At 40.2% G+C, this 24,357-nt stretch overlaps 1 protein-coding gene across 2 annotated transcripts in view; it reads left to right on the top strand.

Annotated features, from left to right (window-relative positions):
* Positions 1–10,577: 10,577 nt before the first annotated feature.
* The window catches only part of GAREM1 (GRB2 associated regulator of MAPK1 subtype 1), a 222,089-nt gene continuing 208,309 nt past the window's right edge, over positions 10,578–24,357 (top strand). For both annotated transcript variants that reach the window (XM_047794068.1, XM_047794067.1), the window contains exon 1: positions 10,578–10,821. In XM_047794068.1, the coding sequence (XP_047650024.1) occupies positions 10,701–10,821 (121 nt within the window). In that variant the 5' untranslated portion in view covers positions 10,578–10,700. The remainder of the gene's footprint in view (positions 10,822–24,357) is intronic.

Below are 24,357 nucleotides of genomic sequence, written 5' to 3'. Positions count from 1 at the left end.
AAAATCCGTTTAATAGTATCAGCCTGAGGTAAACTAAGCTGCTAGAATCTGGTAAGTGGTGAGACTACCAATAAAGACTTGTTTTGACCTGGGAGTTGTCCTGTCCTTTCAAAGTGACTATTTTATCTCCACCCTGATCCATAATGGATTGACTTGATAGTTCAATATTATTCTTATTTTAAAGTTCTTGTTGGCTCCTCATCTTGTCCTTGTACACTATGTCCGACCCATACTGATTCTACACAGATCCGCTTGGTTCAAGGGATTCATGATCATTTTGGGGGAGTTGTTTTATCTCATGAAGTGAATTAATAAATGAGTTCTGAGGATTTTACCTCCTTAATAAATATCTTATATCGGTTCCCTTATTTTCATCTCTAAAATATACTGTCCTGTTTCAACCCCTGATCACCTATCACCAGGTTCTACTGCCTCCTATGTGTCCTCTATTTCTTTCTTTCAATCTATCTTGTATACTCTTTTCAAAACATTTCTTTCCAAAAATTCAAATGTGACTACCAAATTTCATGCTCCCATAACTAATACCATAGGTCACCTATTACAGGTCTTTCACGATAAAGTTCAACTTTCTTCCCAGGACAGACAAATCTCTCCAGTCTCATCTTAGTCACTCCATTCCTCAAATCTTAAGATCCAGCAAAACCAAACTGATCAGAGTTCTTTCCAGAAAATATGCTGCTTCCTGCCTCCCTGCTATTATTCACATGGCTCCTTTTCCCTACTGTTCACTTCCTAGTCTTATCCTCCTGCCCTGTCTTGACTTGGCTAATTTATTCTGTTGCATGCTTCTTCTAATGGGTCATCTCCTCGAAGAAGACTCTGATGTTCTTATCTAATTCCTTGCCAGGTAAAAGACTTCTCTTGTAGTTTCAAACTATCACTACACATCTCTACCCTTACCACACTGGATTGGGATTACCTTCTTTTCCTGTTTTTCTGGCTCTCTTAACTAGATTAAGACACCTGACAGCAAGAACTTATCTTGCATCCCTCTTGATTTGAATGGTGCCTGGCATATAACAAAGCATTCAATAAATATTTATCAAATGAGTGAATAGATAGATGGAGAGATGAATGAAGAGTGGAAGGTGAGCTATGAACATTTATATAGCAATTTAATCAAAGAACTTTTTTAAAGGGCCACATGTGCAGCATATGCAAGTTCCCAGGCTAGAGGTCAAATCAGAGCTGCAGCCAGTGGCCTATGCCACAGCCACAGCAACATGGGATCTGAGTGGCACCTGTGACCTACACCACAAGTCACAGCAACACAGGGTACTTAACCCACTGAGCAAGGCCAGGGATTGAACATGCATCCTCATGGTTACTAGTTAGACTTGTTACCACTGAGCCACAATGGGAACTCCTAACTAAAGTACATTTGAAATTTTAATGAATAGAAGAATGGACAGACTATAGCATTGCATTCTTTTAAAAGAATATTAGCCTAATAAACATATCAACAAAAGGATAGATTTGGCTGCTGTTCCAATAATTACAAATATTTTCTTTTTCTCCTGCTAAACTCCTGATAAGTCAGTCATGTAATTAATAAATTGGAATACAGTCAGTATTTTCAAATTGACATATTTAGCCTCTTTTAAAATGGTAAATACAAAGCATTTATAATACTAGCACATACAGAGTAAGGAGCAAAGTTTATATTAATACTGCATATGTTTGTCCTTTTTCTTTTCGTGAATTCATCCCCATTTATATCAATTCAAAAAATGTGACAAATGACTTGAATCCTTGGAAAAGACTGTGACTTTCAGGTGTTCAGGTGTGACTCTGAAGCACATGGTAGGATGAAAAAAGAAACTCCAGAGAACAGATTATACATAGTGATGAATATTTGAAAGTAGTACGTAAGTTTTCAGTTGCTGCTACAAAGGAAGTAGTGAAAAAAGATATTTTCATTATCTGAGATATAAAAATAATGTGAAATAAATATATTCCAAGATAGAATTTTGACAAGAGTTGGGAAGGAAAGCAGAGATGTTTTTACAAGTACAAGGGTCAGAACCTTACTTCTCAATACTTGTTCAAATATTTTAAAAGCTTTGCCTAATTATGTAAAAGGAAAAGATAACATGGAATCTTCAGTTTCCAAGCAGTACAAGTGAAAAGTCATTCATTTGGGGAAAGTAAATTGGTAGTATGTATCAAAAGCCTTAAAAAAAGTTTATACTTTTCTAATACAGCAGTTTTCCCTGTAGGAATTTATATTAAGGAGGAAAATCATGAATATGACCAAAGATTTATCTGCAAGGATAGTCATATCTTTGTTATTAATAATAGAAAAATTATAAACAATGAAGATGCCAAATCATAAAGAGTTGAATAAACTATGGTACGTTCATATGTGGAATACTATATAGACATTTTTTTTAAGTCACATTTTGAAATACACATCAACATGGTAAAATGCCCCTAATAGACTGAGAAAGGCAGACTAAAAAATTGTGTTCTAGGTTGATCCAAATTAAACAGATATGCACTATAAGTAGAAGAATACACACCAAATCTGAAGAGTGATAACTTGTTAATTCAGAGAGATGAGGTTACAGGTCACACTTTTTCCTTCATTGGATTCTCTATGTTTTTAAAACATTTTAAACATTCAAATACTATTTGGAGGAATTTTTAAGTTGTTTCTGAGATGGGGGAAAGGCATAAACTCTTTAAGAAGAAGGTTTGGGAGTGAGTAGGAAAATTGCCTAGAGAAGTTCAGTAGGATCTTAAGCAATTCTAAGTAAATTAAGGTGACACTCCAGCCTTTATAAACCAGGAACCTGAATGTGAGAGAGGTCAGGGAAGAAAGAGGTACCCAGTTTGGACCAGAGTAGCTGGTGTTCAGGATAGATGTCCAGCACAACCACACTCTCCCTGTCTTTCTCTTTTTACTGCTTATACAAAAGAAGAGTGGAAACATATAAAACGGTCTTTCTTTAGAGGATTTGTCAGCAGGGAGCTAAAATCTCATTACCTCTCAAAGGAGAGGTTTCAAAATGGAACTGCCTCTGACATTAAAACTGCTTTGAAGCTTCAAATCATCAGGACACCAACAACAAACCTGCATACATCCTGTGAAGATTTTTGGCACTAAGAAATATCTAATAATAATGATTATTTGAGTACTAATAAAAACAAATCAAAGGTTTTCTGCCTGTGCTTTGTCACATTGGCTACATTAAGAAAAATATAAATTATGTCATGAACCCATACACTTTTCTAGATGAAAGAATCTTTGCTTAGCTACTTCATAAGTGATATAGCCGCTTAAGCTATTTCCTTCTTTTTTTTTTTTTTTAGTCTTTTCAGGGCCACACCCGAGGCATGTGGAGGTTCCCAGGCTAGGGGTCAAATCAGAGCTGTAGCCGCTGGCCTATGCCACAGCCACAGCAACGCAAAATCCAAGCCGTGTCTGCGACCTACACCGCAATTCACTGCAACGCTGGATCCCTAACCCACTGAGTGAGGCCAGGGATCAAACCTGTGTCCTCATGGATGCTAGTCAGATTCGTTTCCGCTGAGCGGCGACAGGAACTCCACACTATTTCTTTAACCCATAGGTTAAATGTATGATTAAAAACAATTGATGAGTATGTGCAAAATGCATAATTAGTGGTTAGTCATTGCGCTTTATTTTAGTAAAGTACTTCTTGAAACTGCAGAATTGGGCAGCTAAACCATGAATCACTTAACCAATCCTTTGGAAAGCTTGCACATAATTTACAAAAGTGCATGAGAGCCAGGACCACTACTCATCATCAGCAGCTTCTCAGACTGACATCTTGTGCTTGCATTGGAGAAAAACCACCATCTACAAAGAGCTAGCTTCTTTATAAACCCAAACTTAGAATCTATAAGGTTACACATTCCTTTGGAAAGCTTGCACATAATTTACAAAAGCACATGAGAGCCAGGACCACCACTCACCACCAGCAGCTTCTCAGACTGACATCTGTGCTTGCGCTGGAGAAAAACAACCATCTACAAAGAGTTAGCTTCTTCATAAACCCAAACTTATACTCTATAAGGATACACACATGCACACACACACACACACACCCCATTATGATGATTTTGGTAAATTCAATAATTAGATTATCATTTGCTTTTCATATTTCTGATTATTCTTGAGTTTCAGAAGCTCCTACAACTTTAGCCATAACAGTCCCTGCTTTGCTAAACTGTAAACAATTAATGCACAGTAAGATCTATTATTTAAAATGGGGTTTTAACTCTGTAGATTGTATTATGGACTGTGAAATAAAATTAGTGGGTCATGACTAATATTGAAAAATTGAACAGTAAAGAAATAGATTAAAAGAAGAGATTATCACAGTAAAGAATAGAAAATGGAAAAATAGATAAAACAGATAAAGAATAGAATAGATTAAACAGATAAATAGAAAAATAGATTAAACAGAAAAAAATAGATTAAAAGATCAGGATTCCATACTCATTAGAAGTACACAAAAAAGTATAATTTTGGAAAACTTTCAATTATACATGTATGTGAATGCTGCATTGGAATGTGATACATATTTTAAATGGGGATATGTTGTATATTGTTTTGAAAAGCAAACATGCACCAGGAAATCCAGTTTGCAACTTGGGATGTTATTCCTTAATATGGATATTTTTCCTTAATATTCCTATATTGACAGTGTAATATGTGTATATTATTCAATGATTACTTAAGAAAGGCGCAACCTTTATCAAAAGCAAGACAGGAAGAGATGACAAAGTACATTTCTGAGTACGTTTTTAAATCCTTCCTGAAAGTACCCATCAAGGATATGCTTCTTTGTGATACTAGATTTATCCCCTTATCCATTCTCTTTTTTATATAATGATTTTCATTTTTTCTATTATAGCTGGTTTACGGTGTTCTGTCAACTTTCTACTGCACAGCAAGGTGACCCAGTCACACATACATGTATACGTTCTTTTTTCTCACATTATCATGCTCCATCACAAGTGACCCTTATCCATTCTCTTGATAGGCTGGTAGATAAAGAGCATTATATATAGATGGATAGATGATAGATAGATAAATAAATAGATTGATTAATCTATCGATATAGGGAGGGCCTACTATGTGCCAGGTGCTGGGGATGCAAATATAATAAAAGCAAGCCATTATGAGGGTAAAATCCTGGTAAAGGAGCCCACAAAGCTAATAAACAATAAACTAATAATATGCTGATAGTTTTAATAAAAGTTGTAACTGACGGTCTAGAGATGCATTTCTAGTTCAGTCACAAAACCGTAGAACTTGATTTCAATAAATTTATTCTTTTTTTATTTTAATTTTTTTATTTTTTGCTTTTTAGGGCCACACCTGTAGCATAGGGGTGGAATCAGGTCCAATCAGAGCTATAGCTGTTGGCCTAGCCACAGCCACAGCAACATGGGATTTGAGCCACATCTGCGACCTACACCATAGCTCATGGCAACGATGGATCCTAACCCACTGATCGAGGCCAGGGATCGAACCTGCAACCTCATGGATCTTAGTTGGGTTTGTTAACCACTGAACCACAAAGGGAACTCCCAATTTCAATAAATTTAAATTTATTCATTCAGATGAACGAAAAGCATTGGGTCCCAATCAAATAGTAACAATTACTGCATGGAATCAGAACCTTAAAAAAAATCTTGACAATTTCTAGACTTGATGGATATTAATCATCTACAAGCCAGAAATTCAGTGTCCTACGAAATACTAGAGTAAGAGGATGACTCAGACCATTGATTATTCAATTCACCATTAAATGAGCAAGTTCCATGTTGCCAGGCATGGTCACAGGAGCTGAAGAAACAAAGGTGAATAAAATACACTTTCAGTGGCCACAGCTATTTGCGGGCTAGTAGGGAAAAGCAACACAGAAACACATAATAAATAACAGTGCGGTTGGCACAATTAAAAGGGGTGTGTAGCCATGTACGATGGTAACACAGGGAAAGGAGCAGTCTTTGAAGGAGGCAGCACTTCATGGAAGGGAAAGGAAGAGAGGCATTCCAAGCCGAGAGGACCACATCTTCAAGGGCATGTATTAATCAGCATGGAGCATTTGGGCAACTATAAGAAAGCACTACTACTTCTACTATCTACTGCTAGAGTCTAGAGTGTCAGAAGGTAGTCAGTCAAAATAAGGCTGGGGAGGCAGACCCAGCCACAGAAAGGAAGAGCCTTTTATACATGCAGACGGCTTGACAGTTTCTTCCACTGATAATGGGGACACAGATACTGTACAAAGTTTTAGGCATGGAGTGATTTAAGTTAGCTCTAGGGATAGCATGGAAATCAGCTGAAAGGGAAAAGAGCTTAGAGACCTAGGAAACCACCAGGGCAGTGAACTATGATATGACACTTGACCACTAGCATGTTATGTGACCCAGGACATTCCGATATGAGGAAAACCAATGTGTAATATTTTTATCTAGCAAAGTTGATAATGCAGAGAGTTAACAAGTTGTGCATGTATAAACAGAAGTTTCACAGTTAGAATGTCGTGGAGAGTCCCTCATAGGAGCCCTGTGCCTGATTCACTGCTGAGCATCATTAGATCAGCATCATTCACCATCAGCATCATTAGATCAGAATATGAAGAGTCATCACGGCCACTGCATGGATCTGCTCGGTAGCAGGGCTGGCTTACTGTGGACTAATAACCCCACAAACTCTAGATTTGAGGACTGAAGTCCCATGGCTGGGAGCAGGCACCTGGCTTTCCCATTTGAGGAATGATGCTCTCTGCTCCTTGCCAGATATAACTATTCTTCCCAAATTGAGTCATTTCCCCACAACTCCATTTGCTTCTTCATCATTTCTCTAAATTTGGCCCCTTCAAAACCAGTACTTCTTTCAGTAATAATAGCAAATACTTCTCTAGCTTGTCCTATGTGTTAGGCCCTATTCTAAATGCTCAACATATATCAAAGGATTACATTTTCGGGATTTTTGTTTGATTGTTTGTTTTGTTTTTTTAGGGCCGCACCTGCAGCAAGTGGAAGTTCCCAGGCTAGAGGTCAAATTGGAGCTACAGCTGCTGGCCTACACCACAGCCACAGCAACCATTCAGAATCCGGTCTTTGACCTATAGCACACCTCACAGCAATAGCACATAGGTCCTACTGTGGCTCAGTGGAAACGAATCTGACTAGTATCCATGAGAATTCGGGTTCCGATCTCTGGCCTATGCTCAGTGGGTTAAAGATCAGGCATTGCTGTGAGCTGCAGTTTAGGCTGCAGACGAGGCTTGGATCTGGCATTTCTGTGGCTGCGGTGTAGGCCGACAGCTGCAGCTCTGCGAGGCCAGGGATCAAACCCGAACTCATGGATCTAGTTGGGTTTGTACGCTGCTGAGCCACAATGGAAACTCCTATTACTGTTATGTTAGTCTATTGGGGCTGCTACAACAGAGTATCATTGACTAGAGGACTTAAAAACAACAGACATTTCTTTCTTACAGTTCTGGAGGCTGACAAGTCCAAGATCCAGGCACTGGCACATTCTGAGTCTGATGAGGGCCCGTTTTCTTGTTCATTAACTAGTCACCTCCCAAAGGCACCACCTGGGGATTAGGTTTCAACATAAGAATTTCAGGGAAACAAACACTCAGTCTGTAGCAATTATGACAATTTTTCAGAGGAAAGAGCAAGTTGCCCAAGATCCTGAATAGGAGCAGAACCACTAATCAAACCCATGCCATCACATGCTGGAATCAATATTTTCAATCACATAAAATGCTGCCTCCCATAAATCTTAATTTTAGAAGGTATTCAGCAGGAATAATGGACAAATTCACTGAATTGTGCTTTACAGAAAATTTTTCTTAGAACTACAAAGTCTTATTTTGCCCCTGTACCCAGTTATGATGTTTTTATATACATGGTTTGCATTGGCCCAACAATCTGAAAAAGCACACTTCTCCTATCATGTGCAGTTTGGCCAGACTGAAACATTACCTTTCTCAACTAATTTTTTTTTTCCCTATAGTTTAACCAAAACTCTCTCTGTCTTACAAATAAGATCTTTTTGAAAGGTCTGTCTTTCTGCCAGATCCTGGACAGGAAACGTACATAAGAATTTGTGGGAGTTCCTACTGTGGCTCAGTGGAAACGAATCTGACTAGTATCCATGTCGATTCAGGTTCCGATCCCTGGCCTTTGCTCAGTGGGTTAAAGATCAGGCGTTGCTGTGAGCTGCAGTTTAGCCTGCAGATGAGGCTTGGATCTGGCGTGGCTGTGGCTGTGGCATATCTGAATCGACCCCTAGCCTGGGAATGACCATATGCCACACACAGGTGCGGCTTTAAAAAAGCAAAAAAAAAAAAAAAAAAGAATTTGTAGCTCATTAAAATTTTTTCCCTTTCATACTCAGAACTGAAAACTTTTCTGCAAGGTCAGCAATAAGAGCAAATCTAATGTAAATCTTTAATGATTTAAAAAAAGATGATTGCATTAATCTTACTTTTTCTCTTGTCTTTAGGTCATAAGTCACCAATCTTTTTGAGAGGAAACTACTTTTCCTATTCCCTGAAGCTTGTAAAGAGGATATAACAGTAGCATAAAGTTATTTTTTCAATCAATCTACCATATAAGGCTCAGGATCTACCAACTGGTGGAAGGAACCCTGACCCTACCCATTCTTAAATGTTGTATCATTTTTGGAGTCTGCGCTCTATTTCCAGAAATGATTAAGTATTAAAGTAGAAAAAAAATTAGCTGGCACTTAGTCCCTTATAATTAAAAAAAAAAAATCTCCTTCTGTGAGCAAAACTTGGAACTTTACGGATGTGTGATTGAGTCAAACGTACACGAACAGCTTTCCCACTTTTTTTTCAAGATTCTTCCAAAAACTTAACATCAATGACACAAAGGTCAAAGTTTTCAGCAAAAGAATTTTGTGAGAATTATTGCCAGTGCTTCTAAGTGAAAGGGCAGGGAAATTGGGAGTGGAGGAATTTGTGTTTTTCTTCAGTTGCTGTAGAGAGGTTTATTCATTGCCACAGCCCTAAGCCAGCGCACTGAGAGGCTGGTGCATGTTTTCAAGTCCCCTTGGGCAGGTCAAGCAGATGCTTGTTCTGGCTCATTATGCACCAAACACTGAATATGTGGTGAAAAATATTAAGAATTGATAGGCAACCTCTTCATCTGGCAACTGCTCACCTGTTTCCGGGTAAAGTAACGCTAAAAAAAGAGATTAGCACAGAAAAGTCAGTAAGTGCCTAAAGAAACAGGAATCTCACTCACAGTCAACTTTACATTCTGAACTCTGTCTGCAAGTGGGCAGGCCTTACTCAATACTGGGGAAAATAAAATAATCATGAAAATCAGACAGAAGGTTTGAATCCTGGCAAGACTGTCTACAAGTTATATAATCTTGCCAAACTCCCTAAATTCTTGGTACGCATATAATTATCACCGGAATTATTCCAACCTTTAAGGTTGGGAGAGAAATAACTGAGAAAAGCATGTGAGAAAAACTGGTGTCCCAGGAACCCCTGGCGTGTCTCTGGCTGTTGGTGGCCTCATCTTCCGCAGTCTCCAGCAGCTGTCCATACAATGAAGGTACTAAATCGAGTCACCTTCCCTTATGTGGGCACTGATTATTCATTACCTTTCTGCTTCTCGGTGCTTCGGCCTTTGTCTTTCTGCCTAGCAGCCAAAGTCCAGACTGGATGGAATAACTTCAGCCGCGTTTTTGTAAACTTGTAGGGTTGGCAGGAGGCGGCGGACGGGGTCGGGGGGCAAGGAATGCTCCCCGCCTGCCCTTCCCAGCTCTGTCCGCGGCACTCTCAAGAGATGGACACCAAACAGATCTCTTTTGTGCCCTGGAGTAGCAACTCCGGTACCGGGGTGGACTGGAGAAGTGCCTGACAACGGCTAGGAAAGATTCCTAAGTTCGCTGCGTTCCTCCAGGTCGCCCCACAGGAAGGCACAGCGCAGCGAAGGAGTCCGGGCGCGCGGTGGCGCCGGGCAAGGCTGCAGGGCGCCCGAGCGGTCGGACGGGGGAGCGAGAGCTAAAGCTTGCGGAGCTTCTCGAGCGGCCGGCGCCGCGGCGGGACCCGGGAGCCTTCGCCAAGCTGAGCTCGTCGGACCGCGAGAGGCGGAGGCCGCGCCGGAGGCGGGGCCAGACGGGGCGGGGCGGGGCGGGCGGCGCCGGGGAGGCGGGGGCGGGGGCGGTGTCTCCCAGAGCTGCGCAGGCGTTGCTCGCACCTTGTTGATTAGTCAGTGCTGGGAGCGCTGCTATGGCGTTTCTCAGACCCGCGGCTCCTCCTCACACAGTCGAGGCGGAGGGAAGGAGGGGTAAGCGGAGGAGGAGGCGAGCGGGTGGCCGCCGCAGCTGCAGACCCGGGGCCAGAGAAGGAGGCGGAGCGGGAGCCGCCGCAGCTACCCCGGCCGCCGCCGCCCGCCGCCGTGGGGCTGCTGCGAGTCCTCTCCGGGTTTGAGGGCACGCGGGGCGCCCCAGCCATGCCCCGCAGCGGCAGCTGAGCCGGCCGCGGGCCCCCTCCTTCCCTCCCGGTCGCCGCGCCCCCGGTCAGCCCGCGGCCGGAGTGCCCGGCGCCCCCCGCGCGCCCCAGACCACGAGCGCGAGCAGCGGCGGCCGCCGAGGTGGTGCCGGCGGCGGCGGGAGCGCGGGGCCGGAGGAGGCGGGGAAGATGGACCCGGCGCCCTCGTTGGGTTGCAGCCTCAAGGATGTGAAGTGGAGCTCGGTGGCCGTTCCGCTCGACCTGCTGGTCAGCACTTACCGGCTGCCCCAGATCGCGCGGCTGGACAGCGGTGAGTCCCCGCCCGCGGACCGCAGTCTCGGCGCGGCTGTGCGCGCGTGTAGCTCGGGAGGGTGGGACCCGGTGGGAGTGGGCTGCCCACCCCTGTAGCGTTGGACTTGGACAGAACGGCTGCCGCAGCCTGGCGCGTTGCTCTGAACTCCCCCCCACCCCAGCAACCTCTGGAGATGTGAAAATCACAGCCCTTGCAGTGTAATTAAAAAGGACGCAAAAAAAAAAAAAAACCGTAAGGAAACCTCTGCAGGTAGTAATCTTGGAGGCGAGCTGTCCCTTCCCGCCAGCCTGTAGGAATTACTCAACCTGGGAAACCCTGAAGAGTTGTCTTAGACAACTTTCTTACAAAATAATTGTGCTTTGGGTGGCATCTTTATTTTGGATGCTCTCCTCCCCCTTCCCCTCCCCCACAAGAAGCAGATTTTAGGGGAAAAGCTCCTGGGTGACCAATGAAAGGGATCACATTTCTTGGAGACCTTTCATTACGGCTTGTCTGTTTGGTTTCACTGAACTGAAAGTAATTTAGGGCTGTGTGTAGAAAATGTTTTTAGTGGAAGTGATGGTATGCTTAAGGTTAATTATTAGCGCATTTCGAGCCTGGAAAAAATTGAAACCTATATTGACTTGGAACCTGAGCTCAGAACTAAGAAATGCTTGTGTTTCCTCAAATTGTCAACCAGAAACCAATCAAACGTCTCCCAGCTGTTTGTTCTGTAGGGTGACATCTGCAAACAAGTAGAAGATAGATGTGCATACTGTCAAGCTATACCTTTCAGTTTGAGAGTTGTGACATACAAGGTGGCAATTTAGGTGTGTTTTGTCTTTTGTGTTTTCGTAATAACTTCCGTTGATTTTGGCTTCATAGGATTTCAGAACGTTGGCAGAAACAAGCTGCTGCCGGGCTGCTCAAAGCACCTGGACCCAGGCTGGCAGACAGGCAGATAGAGCTCTGATCACACAGGCCAAGTCAGGAGAGCACTGAGCAGGAAGATGTCATTTCAAGTCACAAGGACTTGGGTTACTCCTTTTCTGGAGTACTGTGTGTGTAACATGAGACGTATAACCGTCCAAAGGCATTTTTGTTCCCTTTCTTATCTGGGGGGTTAGTTAGATTAGACATTTGAAGTACTGATTTGAAAAATAAAGGCAAGCAAGAAAGTTCATGAAAGTTGGAAAATAGCCTTGGCATGCTTGCTAGCCTTGTTTAGTTGCTGGTGGTAAGGGTGGGCATTGAGAATAAATTAGGAGTTTTAAAACTAGTAATGAAGTGCAGATGAATTCAGGGAAGGGTAGGTGGTGTGTGGAAGCATTTCTGCTTAGAGTGGGGTGCTTTAAATCTGTATCTGTGGATCTAAATCAGAGAGTGTGTGTGTGTACTCAGTATTTCATTTACTCTTTTGCTGTGCAGAATTTTGTGTTTTGGAAGGTTATGAGTCCTCACCTTTTCTGATGGTCTCTCATTTCCTCACCCTCCAACGAAACTTCCTAACCAGGCAGGGAACATTGATGCGTGTGGCGTAAAAGTCACACCGAGGTTTCATTAAACTGAAAGTTTCAAAGAGGCTGAATATCACTTGCAGACATTACTTTGAGCTTTATTATCCACTTTCCTATCCCGGCCATTCATAAAAAGGATCTGAATCAGCAGTGTACTCATCCCACACTTCTTTTTAAAATTAGGACGTGGGTAGCAAGTCTTAACACTGTGTCCTTTCAAGCTGTAGAATGGATTTTGATCACTATATGTGTAATTCCAGTTATTTCTTGTAAATTTTCTCTTATTACCACTTGAGAATCACAGTGCCATACACAGATTTGGAATCATAGTCAAATACTGCTTTATACCTGTTTCTTTCTTTTTTATTTAATGATTTTTATTTTTTTCCATTATAGCTGGTTTACAGTGTTCTGTTAATTTTCTACTGTACAGCAAGGGACCCAGTCTACCTTGTTTCTTTAACTTACTCCCATCTTATTTAATTTTTTTTTAATAGCTGCATGATATTCCATGGTATGATGGTTGTACCACATACCTAGTCCCCTGCAGTGGACATCAGGCTGCTTCATTTTTAATTATTACTAAGTTGTGATATAGTGAATACTCTTGCACATAAATCTGTTTGGGTTAGGATATAACCTGCTGCATAAGCATGTAATTCCTTTTTAAGTCCTTGATACACATTGTCACATTGCTTTAGAGACTAAAGATTATACTTATTTATACTCAAATGAGAATTGTGGGAGTACCGGTTTCCCCGACAGCCTTAAAATACTAAGTACCTTACAAACAACCAACCAAACCAAAAAACAAAACCAAAAAAACTGCTAATTTCATGAGGGGAAAGTGTTAGATTACCAACTAAATTTGGATAGACTTTAAAAGAGTTGATCATAGCTTCCATACTTACTTTTTAAAATGTTTCACAGTGGCATTTCTGTCCTGGCTCAGCGGTTAATGAACCTGACTAGCATCCATGAGGATGTGGATTCGATCCCTGGCCTTGTTCAGTGGGTTAAGAATCCAGTGTTGCGGGTGAGCTGTGATGTAGGTCACAGCCTCGGCTCAGATCCCATGTTGCTGTGGTGTAGGCGGGCAACTACAGCTCCGATTTGACCCCTAGCCTGGGAACCTCCATATGCTGCTGTGGCCCTAAAAGATAGATAGATAAATAAATAAATAAATAAATAAAATGTTTCACAGGAATGCTTAGAACATATTACAGACAGGCTGCCATATTTATAAATACTATATGTGAACTCTCAAGTTTGGTACAGTCCTCATCTTGTGTATGTCCTTTTGCCAGTTTTAGTACTGCAGGTATGTTTTACGCATACACACATCCTATACTTAGACATGAAAGGTAGTCATTTTCCAAATCACTTGTTTTCAGAGAGGTTAGAAAGAAATTGAAAAACATGCCAATAGTTGCCATTATGCTAAGTAAAAAACTATTGGCTAATTGTAAGCAATCATTAAAGAACATTAAACACTCATTTCATAACTGTTGATTATTTAATGCCTACTATGTGCTGGTACATTTCTAAGCGCTTGGTGTATGTTGTCTAAAATCCTTAGCACCCCATTTTAAGGACTTGGGGAACCTGAGATTTAGAGAAATTGAGTGACGTACCTAGTAAATGATGGACTGTGATTTGCAGCCAGCTTTCTGACTCTAAAGACAGACCTTTTATCTCAAACTGTACTACTTCCTCATAGTAAGTGAGAGTAGGTCTGACATCTGCTCTAAATAGCCCCACTGTCTCTGAGAGCTGGAGGACTGGAAAGTCAATATTTTTAAAACAGCATAGACATCATCCTCATCCATCATATTTAGATGATCTATTCCCCAGAGGAGCGGCTGAAATGAAGGGGCAGAGAAGAGAATATGGAATCAAAGAAAGAAGGGGAAAAGTGGAGTCTGAGGACTCAGGGTATGTAAATGTTACTGTTGAGATTACTCCTCAGGACAGTTGTCCTACTATCAACTACACAGTAAATAAAGAGCTTTCCAGTTCTTCACATCTTGCGTGTCACTCTTGAAATGCCATTCAGTATTTCACCCCCACGTGGTGAAATTTGTCATCATATAAGATAAATACATAATTAGTATGTCTTTATGGAATGGTCTCTTGAGTCTTTCTGGAGACTAAAAGAAAAGTACTCTAGCCATTCTCCTTAGGACTGAGATGCATATCTCATCAGCCAAGGTCTAACCCCTGTCAGCCATGCTGTCAAGGTCAGATATTTCATCTCATCATCAATCTTAGAAACCGTTGGCTGTAGAACCAAGTTTAACAAATGTGTTTATGACCTAGAAGAGTGTGGAGGGAATGCTAATCCTCACCCCATCTATCATCAACTCATTCTCACCTAAAGCAAGGTCGGTATTGAAGGTGTCTCTTCAGTATTTTGTCTTGGAAGGGTTCTGAAGCGTCCTCCTACAGCAGTGTGCTTCCAACTTTTTTGCTCTTGTGGTGTCTAAAAGTCTCTGTAAAACCCTGTACCCTAAGCATGTTTTTAAGCTAATTGCTAAAACTTTTCTCCTAAGTTCACATAGCTGCAAAGAATGTCATTTTTCAGCATATTGTAAATGTTGACTTTTTAAATTGTTACGTCATTTAAAAACCTCCAGTAGGATCTATGTATTTTTTAAATGCCCAAATAAGTTAACAGTTAAAATGTTTACAAGTTTCCTTTTCCTCCTTAAATTCGTATTTCTATTTCCTTTCCCTGACAAAATTCTATCCCAGTGTAATACAGTTTTTTTTTTTAATTTATTTTTTTATTTTTTAGAAGAAGGAGGATTTATTACTTGCAGCAAGTAAGAAGGACACGGGGGCGGGACCTTTCCCAAAACGATGTCTCACAATGTAATACAATTTTGTGCTTGAAAGTGTCCTATTGATCACTCTGTCATAGTCTCTGTAACAAAAAAAGGTATAAATTGAAACCTAATATTTTATAGTTCTTTTGGCCCTAAGGCTCTTTTTATTTATTTAAATATTTCAGGTTGTTTAAAACAAAGATCTGGAAATTAAGTTACCCAAACTTAAGACTGGAGACTGGCATCAGCATTTTTATTTGTTTCTTTGTTAGTCACCTAGGTCTTTACACCCTGGGGGTAATGCAGATTAGAAAGGTCTGAAGTAGGTGGTGCAGATGCATTGCTTTTGTAAAGTGAGAGGAGGACCTTCCCGAAGGGGAGGTAGTGAAGGTCAGCTTGCATTCAGCTGGGGATGAATGTCCCTCCATCACAGTCAGGGTCCCGGGCAGATGAATTTTTAGACAAGAGAATACATATGGAAGTTGGAGATCTGGAAATTAACTCCCGTATCGCTGTGATGGTGAACCCCTTGGGAAGTGTTGGCTTTTGCCCCAGTTCAAAAAATGCTGGTCTAGAGCAGTGAAAGATGGGTCTTTGGTCCTTTTGCTGAAAGAAAGAGGAAGACCAAGACTGCTTGAACTGCCAGGGAGAGAGCAGTGAAGTTGGCGGGCATTGGAGGCAGCCGCGTAGGTAGATCGGCCGCAGCATCTCCGTCCCAGCTGTGTGGAGGAGGGAGCCGATGGTGAGCCCCAGGTGTGTGGAGACTCTGGGATCTTCACTATTTGCCTTCTGCAGAGCTCCTTCTCTAACTTTACCTTTTAGGTGCCTGGAGGGCTGATGGAGCTGAAACGGGGACACTCAGATTGCAGTGAAGGTCCACATGGCTGCTTGCAAATGTCAGAGGTGTTTCTGGATTCATGTTTTGTCTATGCAATTAGTATAAGTTCCCCAAATCTGTTCCATGATGGATGTTACTTTCATGTATATGTAAAATTGTACATATTAAATTTATATATATATATATATAAACTTTTTTCTAAAGTAGTTTAATGTATGTCTTGTTCCAGGAAGATGTGCTATGCTTATCTGTGGTTTCTTTCCCATTGCTTTCCAAAGCATGAGGGTATATATGCCCCAGGTGAGAGATGCTAGATTTGGAGCCTAAAACCTTCGTTTAGTTACAGTATGGCTGTTTCATAGCCATATGATCTTGATCAGATTTTTTAATCCCTTCAACTGGTAGTTTTCTCATGCAGAAAAAATTGTACATTACACTTGCCCTTGAATTTCATAGTTGTTCATTTGTTTATTCACTAAGTTAATATTTGATAAGGGCTTACTATATGTCAAGCCCTATTATAGGTATTGGGATAGCAGCACTGAACAAATCAGACGAAAATCTCTGTCCTCGGAGTTCCTGTTGTGGCGCAGCGGAAACGAATCCCACTAGGAACCATGAGGTTGCAGGTTCAATCCTTGGCTTTGCTCAGTGGGTTAAGGATCTGGCATTGCCGTGAGCTGTGGTGTAGGTCGGCAGCTGTAGCTCTGATTAGACCCCTAGCCTGAGAACCTCCATATGCCACAGGTGCAGCCCTAAAAAGCAAAAAAAAAAAAAAAAAAAACCTCTGTCCTCATGCAGCCTACTTTCTCGTATGTCTACTTACTATGATAATTAAATACAATAATATATGTAAAATACATGTGTATTGCAAAACAGTGTACATATATAAGATTGGAGTAGTAGAGGTTCAGATCAGTTGAGAGGGAAGCTTCAGAGTATATCATTCAAGCAACAGAAGTACAATGAATAATAAATAGATTTTAGGAGTTCCGTCGTGGCTCAGCAGTATCCATGAGGATGTGGGTTCGATTCCTGGTCTCATTCAGTGGGTTAAGGATCTGGCATTGCCCTGAGCTGTGGTGTAGAGTGAAGATGTGGCTCGGATCCAGAGTTGCTGTAGCTGTGGTGTGTGTAGACCGGCCGCAACAGCTCCGATTCAGCCCCTAGCCTGGCAACCTCCATATGCCGCCGGTGTGACCCTAAAAGACAAAAACTACCCACAAATATGTAGATTTTATTATCCTCATACAGATAAAGAAACTGAGGGAAATGCTGTTGGTGACTTAGTCCATTTATTTCTGAATATTCCAGGTTATTGATCCCAGTAATCCACAGGTTATAAAAAGATGATGTAAGGTCTTTATCAGAGAGAAAATCTTTTATTTTTATTTATTTATTTTGTCTTTTTGCTATTTCTTTGGGCCGCTCCCGCGGCATATGGAGGTTCCCAGGCTAGGGGTTGAATCGGAGCTGTAGCTGCCAGCCTACGCCAGAGCCACAGCAACTCGGGATCCGAGCCGCGTCTGCAAACTACACCACAGCTCACGGCAACGCCGGATCATCAACCCACTGAGCAAGGGCAGGGACCGAACCAGCAACCTCATGGTTCCTAGTCGGGTTCGTTAACCACTGAGCCACGATGGGAACTCCAGAGAGAAAGTCTTAATTTAAATTAACTAACCCAAGATTTGGTTTGGGAGAGAAAATAAATTAGGGAAGGAACTTTTAACTTAATCCAGAATCATTTGTGAGTCTGACCAGATGATACTGAGAAGCTTGAATCTTTTTTTTAGCGTTTACTCATTGCTGCTTTTATTGGATTGATGATGGTTTTCTGAGCACCTATAGTTTTATAATTGTTAGCAGGAAAGAAGTGCCTCTTGTGATGTTATATACAAGGTGGGTTATGAAGAAAGCCATAGTCTTTTATATACCATATACTTTTACTTTCCTCTCATTATCACGTATTCTAGTTGACTCTGTCTAAAAATTATGAGAAAAAAAAATAGAGGACCTTGTGGAGGTCAGTGGATGATGATCAGCATTTAGACCCATAAGACAAGATTTGGACACGGCCCCTTGAATACGCTTGCTTTCCAAGTATGATGGCTGTTTTGAAAGTCATCAGTGAGTATCCACATGCCCAGTAAAAAAAAAAAAAAAAAAAATCTGAAGATGCTCAGTTTGTCTGTAAAAGGAAAACTGGTTTGACCATTGAGGTTGACTGCATCATAGTTTAAAGGGAGAATATTTTAGTCTCTTTACCTCATTTGGCTCCCTTATGGAAATAGCAAGTTCTAGTAGACCAGCTTGTAAACTCGTTTATTTTTGTTTGAGATTCCTGAGGTATCTGTCTTTTCACTTACTGAGCTGCAATTCTAGGAAGACTCATAAACTCCCTCTCATCTTCGACAGGACGATCGATTTTAAGAACACCTCTCATATGCAACGTGAAAAATAACTTTTATTGCTGGTGTATGTATTATTTTGTCGTACTTGACAAAATATAAGATACCTGCTAAAATATTTTTTTAATCTCCTGAGATTAATTCTTTTTTTAGATGACATTTCCACATAAAGATGCTCCCCCACATCTCAACCTCCACACCTATTCCCAGTTTCACAATAATGTTTATTTGAATTTCAGGTTAAAGGTAATTAAAGTAATTTTTACTATTTCTAGCACAATGCCTCATACATAGGAGGCACAGCAAGCATTTAATAAACGAAGGAATGAATCTCAGTTTTAAAAATGTTAAGGTCCAAAATCTCTATATTTTTTCAACCAATGTTTGACCTCTACAAGTCATAGAATTTCACTTTCATTTCAATTGAAATATGTGAACTAAGATGGTAGGTCCTAAAATTAGCAGTAGGAAAAATAGAGACAGGTGGAACATCATGATGAAATAATGATTCTTTGGGTCGTTAGTTATCAATATTTTAAATAAATTATTTCTAGAAATTACAACTCATTTTAGATTTTTTGCTTTCTCGTGAGTTCTTTCATTCAGAAATTAAGATGCCATATGTAGCTATGTCATTGAACTTTTAATTTTGTATGAACTAGAATGCATTCATCTTTGGAACTAGTCAGCTCTTACTACAATAAAGAAAAGCCTCATTTGATAGCCAGCTACCCATTTAACTATCCTTTGTCTCATCTTCTCAGGGCACCAAGGATTTTACTTCTAAGCAAAGCCCCTTGGCTTAAATAGTGTTACAAAGCTGCAACTGCTAATTTGGTACAGTTGTCATCTTCCTAGAATAGCCCCAAGATTGACTTGAAACCATTGTGTCTTAATCCCAGACCATGAGTTTCCTTTTATGCCATTGTAGGAGTATACATGGTGGTCAAAGAAAGAGGAAAAGCCAATGTTCCTGAGCCCTTTTCTAGTTCTGTGGATGATTTACTTTATACTGAGAGGGCAAGTCATTTTAATTGATTCTGCTAATTCTTAAACCTAGTTTGAAGTATTTAAATACCACTTGGGCTTTGGTGGCTTAAGTAGTTGTTTAATAAATATCCAGTTACTGAATTTAAAATGCAATGTGAAGTCTTATAGTTATGAAGCTATTTGTTATTCAGGTTAATATTTAACCTGGACATTAAGTGATTATGAGTAGTCCTGGTTATAGGTAGAGAGGAATGAGCAGTGCTTGTGTTTGTATCCTTGTGAGATTTAAAATAGGTTATGTTCTGTTTTTTTGTTCCACTCAGTAGAGAAAAATTTCCTTGGTCAGATTTTTTTTTTTTTTTTCCAAGATGATAGTTTTCTCAATATCAGACTTTAAGATGTTAAAATGGGCATTCCCATCGTGGCTCAGCGGAAACTAATCTGACTAGGATCTGTGAGGATACAGGTTCGATCCCTGGCCTTGCTTGGTCAGTGGGTTAAGGATCTGGCGCTGCTGTGAGCTGTGACGTAGGTCGCAGATGTGGCTCGGATCTGGTGTTGGCTGTGTCTATGGTATAGGTCAGCGGCTGCAGCTCCAACTTGACCCCTACCCTGGGAATTTCCATATGCCATGGGTGTGGTCCTAAAAAAAAGACCAAAAAAAAGATGTTAGAATGAAAATTTGCTCTTAATAATTAGTTCACATTGACAGTATTTTCCTCCCAGTAGGGAACTAGATTCAACTGGAAAAGGGTTAATATTTGCTTCACTATTTTAGAACATAGCTATTATCTTGTAGATAATTAGGAAGCACTGGTTATAGGAGATTTTGTCATCATGATCATGATTTATTTTTCATCCATTCAAAAAAAGGTTAATGAAATGCCAGAGGAAACCCGCTTGAATAACTCCAGGACATCCATCCATACAGATGCTGTTCTCTGTGATTGACATTCACTTTGAATTGCCCCTCTCTTCCCTTAGCAGTGATGGCAGGTAAGGGATGGTTGGAATCAAAGAACTAACATCTAGTCTGTTGTCATTCCTGGTCCTCAGTTGCTTATGCTCTGAGATATGCGATTTGTTTCAGGTTAACCTTTAAAGTAACCCAGAAAATCCATTTCTACCTGAACCACTTACCCACAAAATCAGTCAAGTGCCAGACTCAAGTTAAAAACAATTTAATTCATTATGCCTGGAGACAGAGAGAGAGAGAGCAAGAGAGAGAGAGAGAGCGAGCTCTTAGAAGTTTCAGATTACTTTTTCAAAAATAGGTAATGTAAAGTTTTATTAAGATATTGTGCTGTTTTTTTCCTGTTACTTTTGGTCTAGTCTTTGGTCTATTAAGAGGAAGAGAGGCACTGAGAGTAGATAGGATCAAGAGAAAAACTGTCACAAGCTCGTCACGGCCAGGTACATCATTTTAGGTTAGTTCCAGTTGTGCATAACAGAGACCCCACCTCTCCAGCCCCCCATCCCCCACCAATGGCTTATACAGCATGGAGAGTTCTTTCTTTTTCATATGAAGGAACCTACATGGTCCAGGATGATAGAACAGATCCCTAACGTCAAGGATCCAGGCTCCTCCTGTCTTTCTGCTCTGTCATCCTCAGCAGATAGTTTTCAGTTTGTGGTTCTCATTGGCTGCTGGAGCTCTAGCCATCATGCTTGCATCCCAGACAGGAGGAAGGGCCAAAGGGTATGTCTTACCACCAGTCCTACACTGCACTTACATCTCTGTGGTCAGGATTTTCATACTCGTAGGTGGGCAGGCACTGAAGTCTTTGACCCAGGCGCAGTGCCCAGGGGTTTTTACTGCAGGAGAGGGTAGCATTGAATTTGGGAGCTGCCTAGCAGCCTCTCCCACTCAAAGATTTTGCTGTAATGCCTCTTTACTTTTTTCTCTTACTCAAAACTTACTCAGTAGTCATGCCCTAATTTCTTGACATCTCCTTGTTCAGGGTCTTCCTCAGCTAAGAGTGTAGGAATTTCTTGCCTCAACTTCCTTTTCTCTCTTCATTCTTGAGCTAAAACCTTAAAGTAGTTCTTTTTTTTTTTTTTAATTTTAATTTTTTGCTTGTTAGGGCCGCACCCTGTGGCATATAGATGTTCCCAGGCTGGGGTGTAGTTGGAGCTACAGCACAGCCACAGCAACGCCAGATTAGAGCCACATCTGTGACCTACACCACAGCTCTTGGCAGTGCCAGATCTTTAACTCCCTGAGCAAAGCCAGGGATCAAACCCCCATCCTCATGGATACTGGTGGATACTAGTCGGACTCGTTACCACTGAGCCACAACAGGAACTTCCTAATTTTTATTTTTTATTGGAGTATAGTTGAGTTACAATGTTGTGTTAGTTTCAGGTATACAGCAAAGTGATTCAGTTATATATATTCACATGTATTCTTTTTCAGATTCTTTTCCCATGTAGGTTATTACTGAACATTGAGTAGAGTTCCCTGTGCTGTATAGTAGGTCCTTCTTGGTTATCTGTTTTATATGTAGCAGTATGTATATGTTAATCCCAAACTCCTAATTTATCCCTTCCCCTGCACCTTTCCCTCTTTTTAAGAGGCCTTTTGTTAGAGGTGGAAGTACTTTATCAATAAGCCACAAAAAGTTGTATGTTTTTAAGAAATGGTTGTTAGAAGGTGTTCTCATATCATTTTTTGGTTTGCCTACTTTTCAGATTTTTGCCCCTGACCTGATACATAGTGGGGATAGTTGTTCAGTTTTTTTTTTTTTTAAAATGCTTTTTTCACTGCTCTATTTCTTTTTCCAGAGAGGCTTGGTGGTCAGTTTAGTTTTTTGTTTTTGTTTGAAAACATACTTACCATGTTCCCCACAGATACCATTATGATAGAGAATTTGGAAAGTGGGATCAGAAAGTGATAGAAATGAGTATCAGTATTAATTCCAGAGGTTATATAACTTGTTATGTAACCATTATTAGCATTTTCTTATGCAGGCATGGCATATAAATGGAGAATAAAAGTGGGACCAAACTATATATACAACTACTTTTTCAATTTTACATTATATCATGAGCATTGTCTTTCACTGTTAATATTCTTTGAAAATAAAATTGTCATGACTGAAGACAGTTCTGTCATTACCAAATAATTGATATTTATTTGACCATTTTTCACTTGCTAGACATTTAGTTGTTTTGAGTGTCATGTTTTTCGAGGCTAGCTTTATGTTTAAATTTATCATTTTTATACATCATTTCATTATTTTGGGTTCCTGGAAGTGGAGTTAGCACTCAGATTTTATTATTTTTAGATTGTTGATATGTATTGCTAAATTGTATCTAGGAGAGTTTGTACCATTAGCAGTGAATGAATAATATTGCACGTCATTGAATATCATAGGTCTTTGCTAATTTAGGTAGCTTAAAAATTGGCACTTTTTCTAATTTGTATTTCTTTGATGACTAGTAGAATAAATTCAGTAATTTATATCATATTTCTTTGTGAATTTTATGAGTTTTTCATTTAGTTTTTTTGGTAGAGTTTTTTTTTCCCCCCAAAGCTTCTATAATAAAAATAAAATCCTAGTGTTCTTTATTTTTGTTTTCTACAGGGTGTTTATAAAATATCTCCAGGTTTTATGTGGGTTTAATCACTTTTTAAACTTCCTTTCTGTGTTTCCTTCAGTTAATGTTCAAAAATAGGTATTACCTCTGTTTCCGAAATTGAATAATTGTGATTACTTTTCTTCATCGAGCCGGATATTGGCTTTAAATGTTATGTTCAGTGTTGCATTGTGGCCCGTCAATAATCTCATGAAAATCTTAGTGAAACAGTATTGTGTGTTCACAACTATAATTATAAGTATTTGAGTCCAAGTTTTGGAGAGTTCCCCACTGGTGTGTCATTGTTGATAAATTCCTGTGCTTTGCATGTAACTAAGCTGACAAACTTGGCTTGTCACGCTTTGGTTTTAAAGACTAGGAATAAAAAGACTAGGTTTATAAAAATATTTCATTATTTTTACCTGTAATCTATAACATACCCTGAAGTGCTACATTTGGGCAGTTAAAATTTTTATGCCATTTCATTCAATTCTTGTTAAGCATTGCATTCCATGGGGTTAACATACTTAAAAAACAGAGCAAGCACAAGTCAAAACCGAACACTACATTCACAAAAAAATGAAAAGTACTCAAGCATAAAATAAATGGAACCCATCCAACCAAAAAAAGAAAGGAAGAATGGAGAATCATAGAATCAACTGGAAAACAAGGTTTAAAATGGCAATAAATACACATCTATCAATCATCACCTTAAATGTCAATGGAATATATACACAATGGAATACTACTCAGCCATAAAAAGAATGAAATAATGCCATTTGCAGCAACATGAAAGGAACTAGAGACTCTCATACTGAGTGAAGTATGTCAGAAAGAGAAAGACAAATACCGTATGATATCACTTATATCTGGTATCTAATATACAGCACAAATGAACCTCTCCACAGAAAAGAAACTCATGGATTTGGAGAACAGACTTGTGGTTGCCTGGGGGTAGGGGGGAGGGAGTGGCATGGATTGGGAGCTTGGGGTTAATGGATGCAGACTTTTGCTTTTGGGGTGGATTAACAATGAGATCCTGCTGTGTAGCACTGAGAACTATGTCTGGTTACATATGATGGAGCATGATAAGGGGAGAAAAAAGAATGTATACGTGTATGTGTGACTGGGTCCCCATGCTGTACAGTGGAAAAAAAAATTGTGTTGGGGAAATAACAATAATAAAAAAAAGAGTTGCATTCCAGCAATTTGAGAGGCTGTTGAAGCTTAGAATCTGAGTGCAGATGCAAGAGAATAAATACTTTAGAGATTCACAGGTATCTTCAAGACCTGGAGAGAAGCAAACATAATAGTTTGAATGTCATTTCATTTCCTTGGTTGAGTATCTGTGCAAATGTTGACTTCAATGTAATGGCTAAGGCGAAGGGAAC

Source organism: Phacochoerus africanus, chromosome 8 (assembly GCF_016906955.1).
Source record: "Phacochoerus africanus isolate WHEZ1 chromosome 8, ROS_Pafr_v1, whole genome shotgun sequence".
Lineage (NCBI taxonomy): Eukaryota > Metazoa > Chordata > Mammalia > Artiodactyla > Suidae > Phacochoerus > Phacochoerus africanus.
The sequence above is the reverse complement of the archived record's forward strand: the minus strand, read 5'-3'. Positions and strand labels throughout refer to the sequence as shown.